The sequence below is a fragment of the Medicago sativa genome, chromosome 2 (genome assembly GCF_051527215.1).
Source record: "Medicago sativa cultivar Bolivia chromosome 2, Bolivia_mono, whole genome shotgun sequence".
In the NCBI taxonomy this organism is placed as follows: Eukaryota; Viridiplantae; Streptophyta; class Magnoliopsida; order Fabales; family Fabaceae; genus Medicago; species Medicago sativa.
Genome location: NC_140750.1, coordinates 12,359,585 through 12,372,378, shown reverse-complemented (window position 1 = coordinate 12,372,378; position 12,794 = coordinate 12,359,585). Strand labels below are relative to the sequence as shown.

At 33.9% G+C, this 12,794-nt stretch overlaps 1 protein-coding gene and 1 pseudogene across 2 annotated transcripts; both read right to left on the bottom strand.

The window, feature by feature from the left end:
• Nucleotides 1-1,574: 1,574 nt before the first annotated feature.
• On the bottom strand, nucleotides 1,575-3,292 carry LOC146944616 (putative F-box protein At4g22030 pseudogene; annotated as a pseudogene). The gene has a single exon (XR_015026029.1). The product of XR_015026029.1 is annotated as a putative F-box protein At4g22030 pseudogene (transcript).
• A 7,596-nt stretch (nucleotides 3,293-10,888) lies between these two features.
• LOC146944615 (putative F-box protein At4g22030) lies at nucleotides 10,889-12,450 on the bottom strand. Its single transcript, XM_085748798.1, has one exon. It carries the CDS (start codon nucleotides 12,325-12,327, stop codon nucleotides 11,047-11,049), a length of 1,281 nt encoding a protein of 426 aa, XP_085604924.1. The 5' UTR covers nucleotides 12,328-12,450; the 3' UTR covers nucleotides 10,889-11,046.
• Between the last annotated feature and the right edge of the window lie 344 nt (nucleotides 12,451-12,794).

Genomic DNA, 12,794 nt, shown 5'->3' with positions numbered 1-12,794 from the left:
AAACAACATTTTTGTTTTGATTTCTTGTTTGATTCATTCTTTACATATGAATTCTTTCAATTATTTTGAAAATAAATAAAGACGTTGAACGTTTGAGGTGAAACTCTTAACACATGTTAAAGAATTGTATAATGTACTCCCATTTTTTTTTCATAATAAATACAATGGGTACGACAATGCTTGATGGAAAATACAACAATGCTTGATCAGTTTTGGCCACCTAGATGGCCAAATTGAACCTTGTGTTAGGCGTTGACACAACCCGGATAGGGAAATATTCTCCATGATATGAACAAAATCATGTATCCCCTAGTTGACGAAAAATGCCATATTCACATATTGAATGGGTACGACATATTTTACATCTCCATTTTCTGAATGGGTACAACATATTGAAGTCCCATGAGGCGCTAAATATCCGAAATTGCCCATGTTCATAGGGATATTGGGGAATCGACCATTGAACAATTGCAAAATTTTCCACAAAAATATGGGAATTTGGTTAAAATGAGTTTATCCCAAGTTCTTCAACCAAGAATGCATTGTCATGGCTATCCACCCTTAAGCAAAATTCTATTCACTCATGGACTCCGTTAGAACGCAGCTTTCATAAGCAATTCTTTACAGGCGACTTAAAGATTACATTGATAGATTAGTTCAATATCAAAAAATTAGTAAGGATTTTGCCGACAATTACCTATAAAGGATTAGACAAATGAAAAGTAGGTGCTTCACACCTATACTAGAACTGGAAGTTGCCAAGACGGTTGTTGGTGGTTTAAATCTTTACATTAAAGAAAATTCGTTGATCAACATCTTGTTGACTTGGTCCAATTAGGAGAAAAAGTTGGACAAATTGAACAACTTAGGGCTGAAAAGTATCAAAGATGTTTTAAGTCCATTTTAGCATAATGTCAACAATGTCAAAGGTCCTATTCCTATAAACGTCAGCACGATGATGAACATGTGCCATTATGATGATGAATGATAAAAAAAAAATAAGGCTTAACTTATTTAGAAAATCAGTTTAAAACATTTTTTTTATTTTTTTTTTGCTTTTATTAAACTCAATATCATGTCGCGAAAGAGACTAACTTGTTTCAACGTGAGCAACGTTTTGGACCAATTTGAAACTTTTAAAACGTAAGGGACCAACTTAAAACTTTTAAAACATAAGAGACCAACTTGAAAACTAAAATAAACATAAGGGATCAAACATGCAATTAAGCCAAAAAATAAAAATTACATCCACTCTACTATAGAGACTTAGTCACGTCACCTGTATTCTTGCTTACGTTTTTATTTTTATGTTTTCTTTATAGTCATGCAGTATTCTGTTGCTAAAAATTGTAAAGAGGCGTGCATTTATTATATGCACAAATCTATCAATTATAAAATTAAAGTGCTGAGACCCAGTCCGAAGCTTAATTAGCAGGCTAATGCTCATTTGTCCCAAATGGCTAGACACCAACGACTAATGACTAGTTGGTAATTATTAAAAAAAAAAGTGACTAGTTGTTGATTAATAGTATAAGATACGAAAAATCTTACTTATTCAAAAGGTACACAAAATATAATAATATTGGTTGGTGATTATTTGAATTTAATTTGTCTACAATCACACAGGCGCACAAAATATCAAAATTCAAAAGGGCACCAATGAATTTATAGGAATAATCACAATTGAATCAAATAATTGCTAAGTTAGATCAAGAAAAAATAAATACAAAGTTAGAATAGCTTGCTAGCAAATTCATCAACTATAGTTCCCTCGATACGTGAATAAGCTGATTTTCTAGCAAGATCTCTCAATTGTGACAAACTTCTTCCTAATTTCAAAGCCAATTTAATTTCAAACAAATCTCCATTTTCTCTTTGTTCTTCATCTTCTTCTAATATATTCTCTTGAATTGAACTTTCCATCATTTGAAAGAATCCACCACAAGCTCTATACATTTCAGAAACCATTCCAACTTGTCCACCATGCTCAAAAGAATTAACAGCAGTAGCCAATGCTCCAGCCATAACAGGTACTATAGATGCCATTGAACCTTGACCAACAAATGTGGACCCCACAGCTGCAATTCCAGTGAGTAAAGGTCCTGCAATAGCCAATGTCTTATTTATCTTCAACACCAAGTTTCCTAATCTCTCATAATCTTCCATATCTTTTCTCTTCATAACTTCCAACACATCTTTTACTTCACTTTCTAACCCTTCATTCCATCCATTTTTCTTCCATCCCTTTTGTTTTGTTTCAATATTTTCAGAATGAAAACTTTTGTTGCTTCTTCTAGATGATTTTTTTGTAGGCTTCCAATTAGCAGGTTCATATTTTTTAGGGAATTTTTCAATCATAACTCCTAACAAAGGTAGTGGATAAGCTCTATCAAGAGCCAAAATTTCTTGAATAGTATCCTTTATATATTCCTCTGTAGGGTTTCCTATTGCTAATGTGGTTTCAATCTGGGACTTAAGCTGTTTGAACAACCTTGTTGCATTTCTTTGCTCTTCAGCAAGTTGTGATGGTTGGATTTTGTTCATGATGATTAACATACCAGTGGAAGCGGAGAATAAAAGAGCTGAAGATAATTTGATGGCTAAAAGCGGAGCGCCTGAGCCACTTATAGCTGCAATACCTGCCATGGCGGTGGCGGTGAGAGTGATCATGTTGATGGAGTTTAATAGAAGGGTATTCCAATTATCGCGTTGTTCGCCAATGTTTTGATGCATTTCTATTCTGTCGGATACAGATTCAAGAATTGCATAGAGTTGAGTAATTGTTTTTGTTTTTGTGCTTCGTGACTTAGAAGAAGGAGAATTGTACTTGGGTGAATAATGATAATCATTTTCTTGAATCATTATTGGGATTGTGTGTTTGAGTTGACCGTTTAATTCCTCAATAAGCTTTCTACTTGGTCTTATTTTTGGAGCTATGGAAAGAACTTTAGGGAGTTTCGGGACATTAAAAGAGGATTTAATCATTGTTTCCGAAGATGAAGAAGATGAAGAAAAAGAAGAAAGCATAGATGAAACTTGTAAAGAAGCCATGTAATATGATGAGAAGTTAGATACTTAAACTTTGTTTGTCTGTGAATTTGTGTTTGTGTTAAGGTTTTTGTTGTTGTTGTTGATGTTGTTGTGGATTTGTTTGATGGTTGAAGAAATGGGTGTAGGTTGTAATATATAGTAGGTGATGTGTGAACAAGAAGAGAATAGGTCAGATAAGGAAAATGTTGACTGAGTGTGGCTGGTACAAGTTGACTTTTATTTGTTGTTTAATTTTTCATTAAATTCAACTCTTAAAAAGTTCAAACATTTTCATCCCATACTCGGATCTACACTATGACGCAGTTTTTGTGTACTACGAGATCGAAGGGGTTTCCTTTCTCGTGGTAGGTATTTCACATTAAAAAAATATAAATACTATACTTACTTTATTTAGCAAGTTTTTTTTTTTTTTGAAGGAAGCAAGTTTTATTATTGTGCCATGGGTAACCAAGATGTCAAATATAATATGTAAAGTAATTTATTTTGACAGCTGCTCCCTACGTAATTCAACATATTAAATCTAGAGAAATGATATTTTGACAACCACTTTTTGACAACTTTTGGACAACTTTCTCTCTCATACTCACATGATGTTGTTATCCTCTCTCTTCCTTTTTCTCTCTTCATTGTTTTTGACCAATAAGAAGTGAGAAAAACAAGGTTGTCAACAAAGTTGTCATCAAATGGATGTCAAAATATCATTACTCTTAAATCTAATGGTGGCATTTTGTTTTGTTATTTTAAAGCAAGTCTTGTTAGTTATCTATTTTTTGTCTACGTTGTTAAATAAACAAATAGGCAACATGTATACGTAAAAAAAAAAAAAAAAAAGCAACATATGTAAAAGGATGTAAATGAAATTACCATCCTTATTTCGTTGTGGAAATTCAGAGTAAAACAACGTTTAACGCTCAGCTACTCAAATCATGTTTTTTTTTGCAACGAGTTAAGACTTTTAATCACTTTCTTTCAAAAAAAAAAAAAGACTTTTAATCACTTGCTTGTTTTTCCATGATGTCTATACTTGTTTCTTTGGAGACTAAATGTGTGTTTGTAAGTTGGATTTTGAAGAATTTGTTAGGGAGAAGCTTGGGAGGACTATGTCAATATTTTGATATATATTTCATATCCTTAAAAAATTAGTCCTCATGAGCTTAGCTCAGTTGGTATGGACAATGCATAATATATGCAAGGTCCGGGGTTCAAACCCCGATCACCACAAAAAAAAAATCTTTAAAAAATTAAAAGAACAATACTCGACATGAGCATATATTAAAAGAACAATACTCGACATGAGCATTATCTTATCTTTAAAAAATTAAAAGAACAATACTCGACATGAGCATTAAAAGAACAATACTCGACATGAGCATATATCTTTAAAAAACTCGACATGAGCATATATTAAAAGAACAATACTCGACATGAGCATTATCTTATCTTTAAAAAATTAAAAGAACAATACTCGATATGAGCATTAAAAGAACAATACTCGACATGAGCATATATCTTTAAAAAATTAAAAGAACAATACTCGACATGAGCATATATTATATTTATAATGTTGTTCTTTTCAATTTTTTTAAAATATTAAATATATATCAAAATATAGACATAACCTCCAAAATTCTTTCCTCCATAACCCTCTAAAAATCAACTCTTTTTTTTTTTTTTTGATAGTCAAAAAACTTCATTCATTCTAAGGCAAAAAATAATACAAACGATTAAGAGTTGGGACATTCCCCACACCCATAAATTGAGATTAGACCTAACAATCAAGATAGTAAGATACATCCTAACGATACATCTATAAAGTTCAGAAAACAAAAGGGCAACAATACTCCAAAAACAATACCCTAACAACCAGACAAATTCCTTCCACCTATGGTCCAAGATCACCAAACTTTTGAGATCCATAGTCTTTGATGTCATCCAACTCCGGAAAAAAGATTGTGCTGTTGTTTGCGCATATTGACTATAATTGGTCTCTGTGATAACCAATACAACCATAAGTTGAAAAGTCCTATGTGAGGTTGAGAGGATGATGAGTTTGTTGATTGTCGCCAGGAGATCCTTACTCATAACAAAGTACCGATAAGACGAATCCTTCACTAGCATTTCAACAAACACATGGCATGCAAACTTGAAATAAACCAACAATAACAAAAAGCAAACAAAACAGTAAATAAAATAACAGAGAATCAAAAACATGGAGCCAAACCACACTCTCAAACGGGAAGATAGTAGAGAAACCCAAATAAAACTTTTCCATGGTGGCTTTCGAGGGGGCCGTCTCGGGATCAGATCACTAGTTAATTTGTGACTTGGGGGCGGTTTAGGAAGTGGCCGGACAGCTAGCGAAGAAATTGATACCCATCCTGTAGCTTGATATATGCTTGTTGGAGGGACTTTATGGGACGTGTTCCAGCAGAAGTGATGAAATACAATGACAGAAGGGTAAAGGGTCGTGGTGGTTTTCTGTGAAAAGTTAAAGATGAGCTTTGCCATGAAAAAGGAAGAAAAGGGACGGAAAACTTCTCACAGAGGAGAGACAAAATATAACTTCCCACAAGGAGAGACTTAAACAATAAACATCTCACAAGGAGAGAATAAGAGAGGATACTTCTCACAAGAAGAGATTAAACAAAGACACTGACTTGGAGCAGCTAGATCGTTAGTTGAAATTGATTTATGAGTTGTGTTGAATCGATTTGGTTATGGAGGAATTGCGATTCAGAACCCTGAACCCGGAGAAAGAATTAGCGATCGCAGAAAAACACTCAACGCGTGCGTGCGATTGGTCAAGTGGCAATTTGTTGGAATCACAGGTCGCAAGCAAAATTATTGGAATCGCAGTCGAAACCGAAACTTTGCTGCTATCGCAAATCGCAACCCTTTAAAATTATTGCCGCTAACCCGAAAAAAAAAATCAACTCCTATACATGGTTCAGCGAAAGGAAGGAGAGAAATTTTAAAATGGTTCAACAAAGGAAGGGATGAGTTTTAATGGAGAGAAAATGTAAATATTTAACATTAAATTAAATAAAAGGTATTTAAGTACAAATATCCCCTAAAAATGTACAAATATGAAACTAATCTTCCCCCTCCTCCAAATCTCCCTCTTTTGGAGGGGGCTAAAACCATAGTTTTAAAATCAGACCGGACCGGCAGGTCGAACCGGTTCAACCAGGAACCGGTGATATGATCGGTTCGAGGGAGTAGTTCAATCGGGCATGTAGTTGACCCGTAGGGAACCGGTATGAACCGGACGGTTTCCAGCCAAACCGGTGACTCAGTAGGTTATTGAACCGGACTGGTTTTCAGCGCAAAAGAAAAACTGAGGGAGGGAGGGGAGAGAGAGAGAGAGAGAGAGAGAGAAACTACCTTGAATCCAACACCAAATCTACCAATTTGATCCTTGTCATCATAATTGGATTGTTTGTTCCCGAGAGATACCATTTTCACAACCTCATCATGGTTCATCCCTTGCCCATCGCCAATTATTGACAGCATAGGTACATCCTTCTTAGAGAGAAAGAGAGAGAGAGAGAGAGAGAGAGAGAGAGAGAGAGAGAGAGCTCTGCAACTATATTGCATTTCAAAACATTCAGTCATGCAAAGAGAAGAAAAACCCAAAGAGGAAGAAGTAGGAAAGGAGAATACGTTTGGACAAAAGAAAAGGAATGAATTTTGGAAGACACCAACGACGATTGCTGCTATTTGGAATTCAACTACCAGGGTTTGTAGTTTGTACTATAAGTAGTGAAAATTGTTTTTCTAACATGTGTTTTTTTTCCTAAAAACACATGGAAAATACATTTTTGCCCCCAGCGGTTGTTAACTACCGCTGGCTCCAACTGCAGTTAGCTACAACATGCTTTGCTGCACTTAAGTGCGGTTATGGAAGATAATCAATTGCAATTTTACGCGTTTCGGTCGAAAAATCAAAATAAATCGAGGCTTATTCGGGACATTACGAAACTTTACAGATCTTCTATATGTATTTTTATAGAGCTTTCTGCAACAAAAAAAAAAAACAACTCATAATTCGATTTCTAGATCAATGTTTTGGTTTCTTGAGTTTTTGACGTATTAAAAATTCATATTTAACCCGTCCGTTGTCGGAAAATTCTAATTTTTTTGAGGGAAATGTTTTTTTTTATGTCCTTAACATGTGTGCCAAACATAATGAAAAAATTCAACCTCTATGTAACTTTTCCGTACGCACAGTTGGGAAAATAATTGCGATTTTACATGTTTTGGTCAAAAAAAATTGAGGCTTAGTCGAATTACTATGTAAATTTGAAGATCCTCTTTATCTATTTTTTATAGGTGTCTGCAAAAAAACAGCTCAAAATTCAATTTCTACGTTGATGTTTTGGTGTCTTGAATTTTAGGTGAGTTAAAAATTGATATTTGATCCGACCCTTGTCGAAAAATTCAAATTTTTTGCGGGAGATGTTCTTTTTTTTGTACTAAACATGCGTGCAAAAAATCGTGAAAAAATTCAACCTCTAGGTCACTTTTCCGGTCGCACATGGGAAAAAATTGCGATTTTGCACAGTTCGGTTGAAAAATCAAAATAAATTGAGACTTAGTCGGAAAGCTATGAAACTTTACAGTCACCTCTATAAAAAAAATACATATAAAGGATTTGCAAAGTTCCGTAGCATTCCGAATAAGACTCGATTTTTTAATTTTTTTCGACCGAAACGCGCAAAATCAAAATTCATGCTCTGCCAGGAATCGAACTTAAGTGAAGCTGAGCCAGCGGTACTTATCTACATCTGGAGCCAGCGGTGGTTAACTGCATCCAAAAAGGCTGAACGGTAGTTAACTACTGTTGGCGGCAAAAATGTATTTTCCATATGTTTTTAGGAAAAAACACATGTTAGAAAAGCAAAAGTAGTTGGTGAAAAGATGGGCCTCTTAATAAGCCCGTATTGTATTTTTGTTTCTTTTTTATTTCTTGCACATGTTTGAATTTTATTTCAACCCAAAAATGACTCATGCCACACCCCTTGTGAAATTATGATAATCTATGAGTCATGATTTTTTTAAATTCTTTTTAATGACATGACCATTTGGCTTAACTGGGTTAATATGATTGAGGGACCGAGTCGTATGACCGAATCATTCGGTTTAATCCGGTTCAGTCATGCGGTTCAACCACTGACTCAATGCCCCCGCCGAGTCAAGGACCGATCCGATTTTTTAAACTATGGCTAAAACTGGCTTATGATAAATTTTTATCCCTTCTTGATGAAATCTTGTGCTTGGAGACTTTTCCAAATACTTGAAGAAGAAAAAATGATAAACATCGTGATGATGACGATTGTACAAATAATTTCAAAACATGTGTCGACACTAAGCTTTATATTTGATCCGCTCTCATCAGTTTATACAAATCAAATGCCAATGGTATGACCGACAAATCTTCTTCAAAATATTTTGGAAACTTTGATATTAATTCTAGACTTCATCAAATGTATTGATCTGTTATATTTCACAAAACAAAGTTTCCTCAATTATCGTTGTGCATTAAAGAATGGAAGAAGTGACCTATGCATATTTTCGGCAAAATTTCCTTTCATGAACGAATGAAATTTGTTCTATTTTGTACATACAAAGCATCTTTATTCATGGAGAAGTTCGCATTTATTTAGAAGGCAAACAACTCTGAATTTCAGACAAATACGAATTGTTAACGCATGGTTGTACACTACGTACAAATGCAAACATATGTGGGTTTGAAGAGCAACTCTTTCATAGACACAACTCTAAACAATATTTATTTGGACACACGTACATAAATGATAAAGTTTAAAAGAGAAACAATATTCAGTTATTTTTTAAAAAATTTACTATTCATGTATGTATGCCCAAATACTTCTACCCAACTAAGTATTTCTCGGATTTGAATCCCATGAGCCTATCTCTTGGCTTATTTCGAGAATATTTTCTTTTCTTCCTATTTTAATTAAATAAATAAAAAATGAAAAATGTTATTTTCCCATCACGTTTTGCTCGTTCTCAACTGAACTTCTGAAAAATGTCCCTGCGTAATTTAAATCATGTAGGTGTTAAACGCTGCGTGACTTAACTCATGCCGAATCCCGCGTGAGTTAACTCACGCAGGTTACCTTTGTTCATCATTCTTGATTTGAACTTGGAGAAGAACAACATAATGGATGGCTTTATATATGCATCTACATCATAGTGGACCCTAGTGGTGTTATGTTGACTTTATCAACCTTCCTCTCAAACTCTTTCAATAATATACTTCATCCGGTACTATTTATAAGAGAAGTTTAGGTCAACCAAAGTTGATGTATCTGGTTAAAAAAATTGGATCAGATACATTAACTTTTGTTGACCAAAATGTCTCTTACAAATCGGACCGGAGGAAGTATATGACAAATTATATTCTTTGGTTTTTATTTGTTTATTCCAAAACCTTTCACGCGTGTTTTTCCATGGTGTGGATTAGTGGAAATGGAAAGCAGGCCTTATACCATTAGTGAGGCATGTGTGTTAGTCATATGGAATGTAGTGATTGGGGTGTGATAGATTGATCACTTCTATCTGCAATTTGTCAATTATATGTGAAAATAAAACCAGCGTGATAGTTAACTCATGTTGGTGTTCAGAACGTGAATCAGTGTGACTTAACTCACGCAGCGTGAGTTAAGTGATGCAACGTTTAACACCTGCATGACATAAGTTATGCAGGAACATTTTCGGAAGTTGAGTTAAGAACGAGCAAGACGTGATGGGAGAAGAACATTTTTCATAAAATAATCAAGCCTCTTTCTTGTTTGCGTCACATTGGGCCAAGCCCAAATAAACACTTCACTATAAATCTATTTCTATTTTAACACCTGGTTCCACAACTAATACACACAATCACTTATTTTATTTTGCTCATTCACAAGTAAAATATTAATTCTCTAAAATTTTCATACTAAAATACTACCACTTTTAGAGAATTGTCAAAATAACACAATAAATAAATATAATATGAACACTTCAGTAAATCATGTAAGTATATGTATGCATTACCACTTCATGGCACATATACAGAAAATTAGTCACAATGTTACTAATATATCAAGATAATTATTTGGAAAATATATGATTAAAATAGGATGAAAAGTAGTTCAAATATATCTATGCAAACAATTATTATTTTTTAATGCACACAAAAATATGGATGAAAAAGTTTTTGTTTGAGAATGTTGATGTGTCAAGTGTGATATTGGATGGAAGAATAAATGTTGAGCAGCATATAAGTGAGAAAATTCATATACCTTATACCTAAATATTTTGAGTGAAGATGTGATGTCCAACCTCACTTGAGTGGTTACTCTTAACTCAATAGGATGATCCGTCTTAGTGTAGCTCGATCCTTAAGAAGTCCCAAAAGTGGTATTAGAGTCCATTTAGACTTTGTGGGAGAGTATAAGTGAATCTAATACCGGATCAAGAACGCATAGAATATCACACTTAAAAGAAAATCCGAGATGAAAACCTTAAAGATTTTAGATTAAAATTTGATGTTCAATTTCACTTACATGATTGTTCTAAGTTCAATGTGATAAACCAACTCCGACCTCATTGGCTATTAGAGATAAGGAAAAATAATACTCCTACAATTTAACAAGCTATTACATGCAAAAAAAAGGGTCCAACTTTGAATTATTTTAAAGACTGGTCATAGAAGCACAAAACCTCGCCGAAAAAATGTTCCCAAACGATGTCTTAATCAAAGGTTTCTTATTGCATGCACTCTATATTAATACGCATGCAAGACCAAATAAAGAAAAAGAAAAACAGAACAGTAAGAACCATTTTTATTCAAAAAAAAGAACAGTAAGAACCAAGAAGCATATGTGTAAGTTGATCTAAACAAAGTTTCTTTTCTATAAAGTCAGGTAACTACAAAGAATGAAAGAATAACAAATTTAAAAAATGAAAGAATCATTGATGTATGTCTTAGAATATTTTGCTGGCAAATTCATCTATGTCTACACCTTCCATGCGACAAGAAGCTGATTTTGATGCAAGTTCTCTCAGCTCTGATACACTTCTTCCCAATTGCAAGGCCATTTTCATTTCAAATAGCTCTCCATTTTCTCTTTTCTCTAAATCTTTCTCTCTCAAAGTTGATTCAATTGAAGTTTCTAACAAGTTGAAGAAACCAGCAGAAGCTCTATACATTTCAAAAACCATGCCAACTTGTCCACCATGCTCAAAAGTATTGATTGCAGAAGCCAATGAACCAGCCAATAGAGGAACAAAAGCAGCCAAAGAGCTACCATTACCAATAAATGTTGATCCAATAGCTGCAATTCCTGTGAGTAATGGCCCTGCAATTGCCAAACTCTTGTTTACCTTCAATGCTATGTTTCCAAGTCTGTCATAATCTTCAGCGTCTTTTCTTTTCACCACTTCAACAACTTCCCTCATTTCCATTTCTAATTCTTCACTCCATCCATTATTCATTTTCCCCGTTTTCTTGCTTTGTGTTTTTTCTTTTTTGGAAGGCCACCAATTAGCAGGCACAAATTTTGCAGGGTATTTTTCAAGCATTGCTCCTAATAATGGAAGTGGGTATGCTTTGTCAAGTGCCAAAACTTTCTCCATTGCACCCTTAACATCTTCCTCTCTAGGACTTCCAAGAGCAATTGTAGTTTGAATTTGGCTTTGAAGCTGTTTGAACATTCTTGTAGCATTTCTTTGTTCCTCTGTGAGTTGAGAGGGTTGGATTTTGTTCATGATAAGCAACAATCCGGTGGCTGCCGAAAACAGGAGAGCAGAAGATAGTTTCAGAGCCAAAAGTGGTGCACCTTCCCCACCTGTGACAGTTGCAACACCAGACATGGTTGTAGCACTGAGAGTAATCATGTTTATTGAGTTTAATAGAAGATTATTCCAGTTGTTACGTTGTTCGCCAATGTTGTGATGCATTTCTATTCTGTCTGATACAGCTTCCAAGACTGCATAGAGTTGAACTGTAGCATTAGAATTTGTAGAATGCTTTTGTTGTTGTTCTTGTAATATTTGTGTGATGTTGTTGTTTTCTAATAATGAGGTATTTTTGTACTGTTTGATTACTTTTAATTCTTGATCATCAACTTGTTTTCTAGTTTGTATCTTAGACAATGAAACATTTGGGAGTTTTGGAAGATGGATTGAAGCATTAATTACTCTCTTTGAAGATGATGATGATAAAGAACAAGAAAGTAGAACTGAAGTTGTTTGTATTGAAGACATGATATATATGGAATTATAGACTAATATTATTTGAAGGTGTTTCTTGGTATGGTTTGTTTAGTATATTGTTGGGGAAATAAAATGTTTTTGGTTAATTGTAATGTTTGAAATTTGAATGTTTATATGTGTAAGGTGGTATCAATACTTATATATATATATATATATATATATATATATATATATATATATATATATATATATATATATATATATATATATATATAGCAAAGAACCAAAGAGAGGAAGGGGTCAAAATCAGATAAGGAAACCCTGGTTGACTAGTTTGATTAAATAATTGACAAGGTCTCTATTCAAAATTCCCAGCATTGATTTGGTGTCTTAGCATGCGACGTAGTAAAATTAAAACCACAAAGGCTGCACAACACTACGTAGAACAAAAGCTATGAATTATTCAGTCATTTTTATTTGTACAATACATGAACATGGCCAGTGCTTCATTTTAGAAA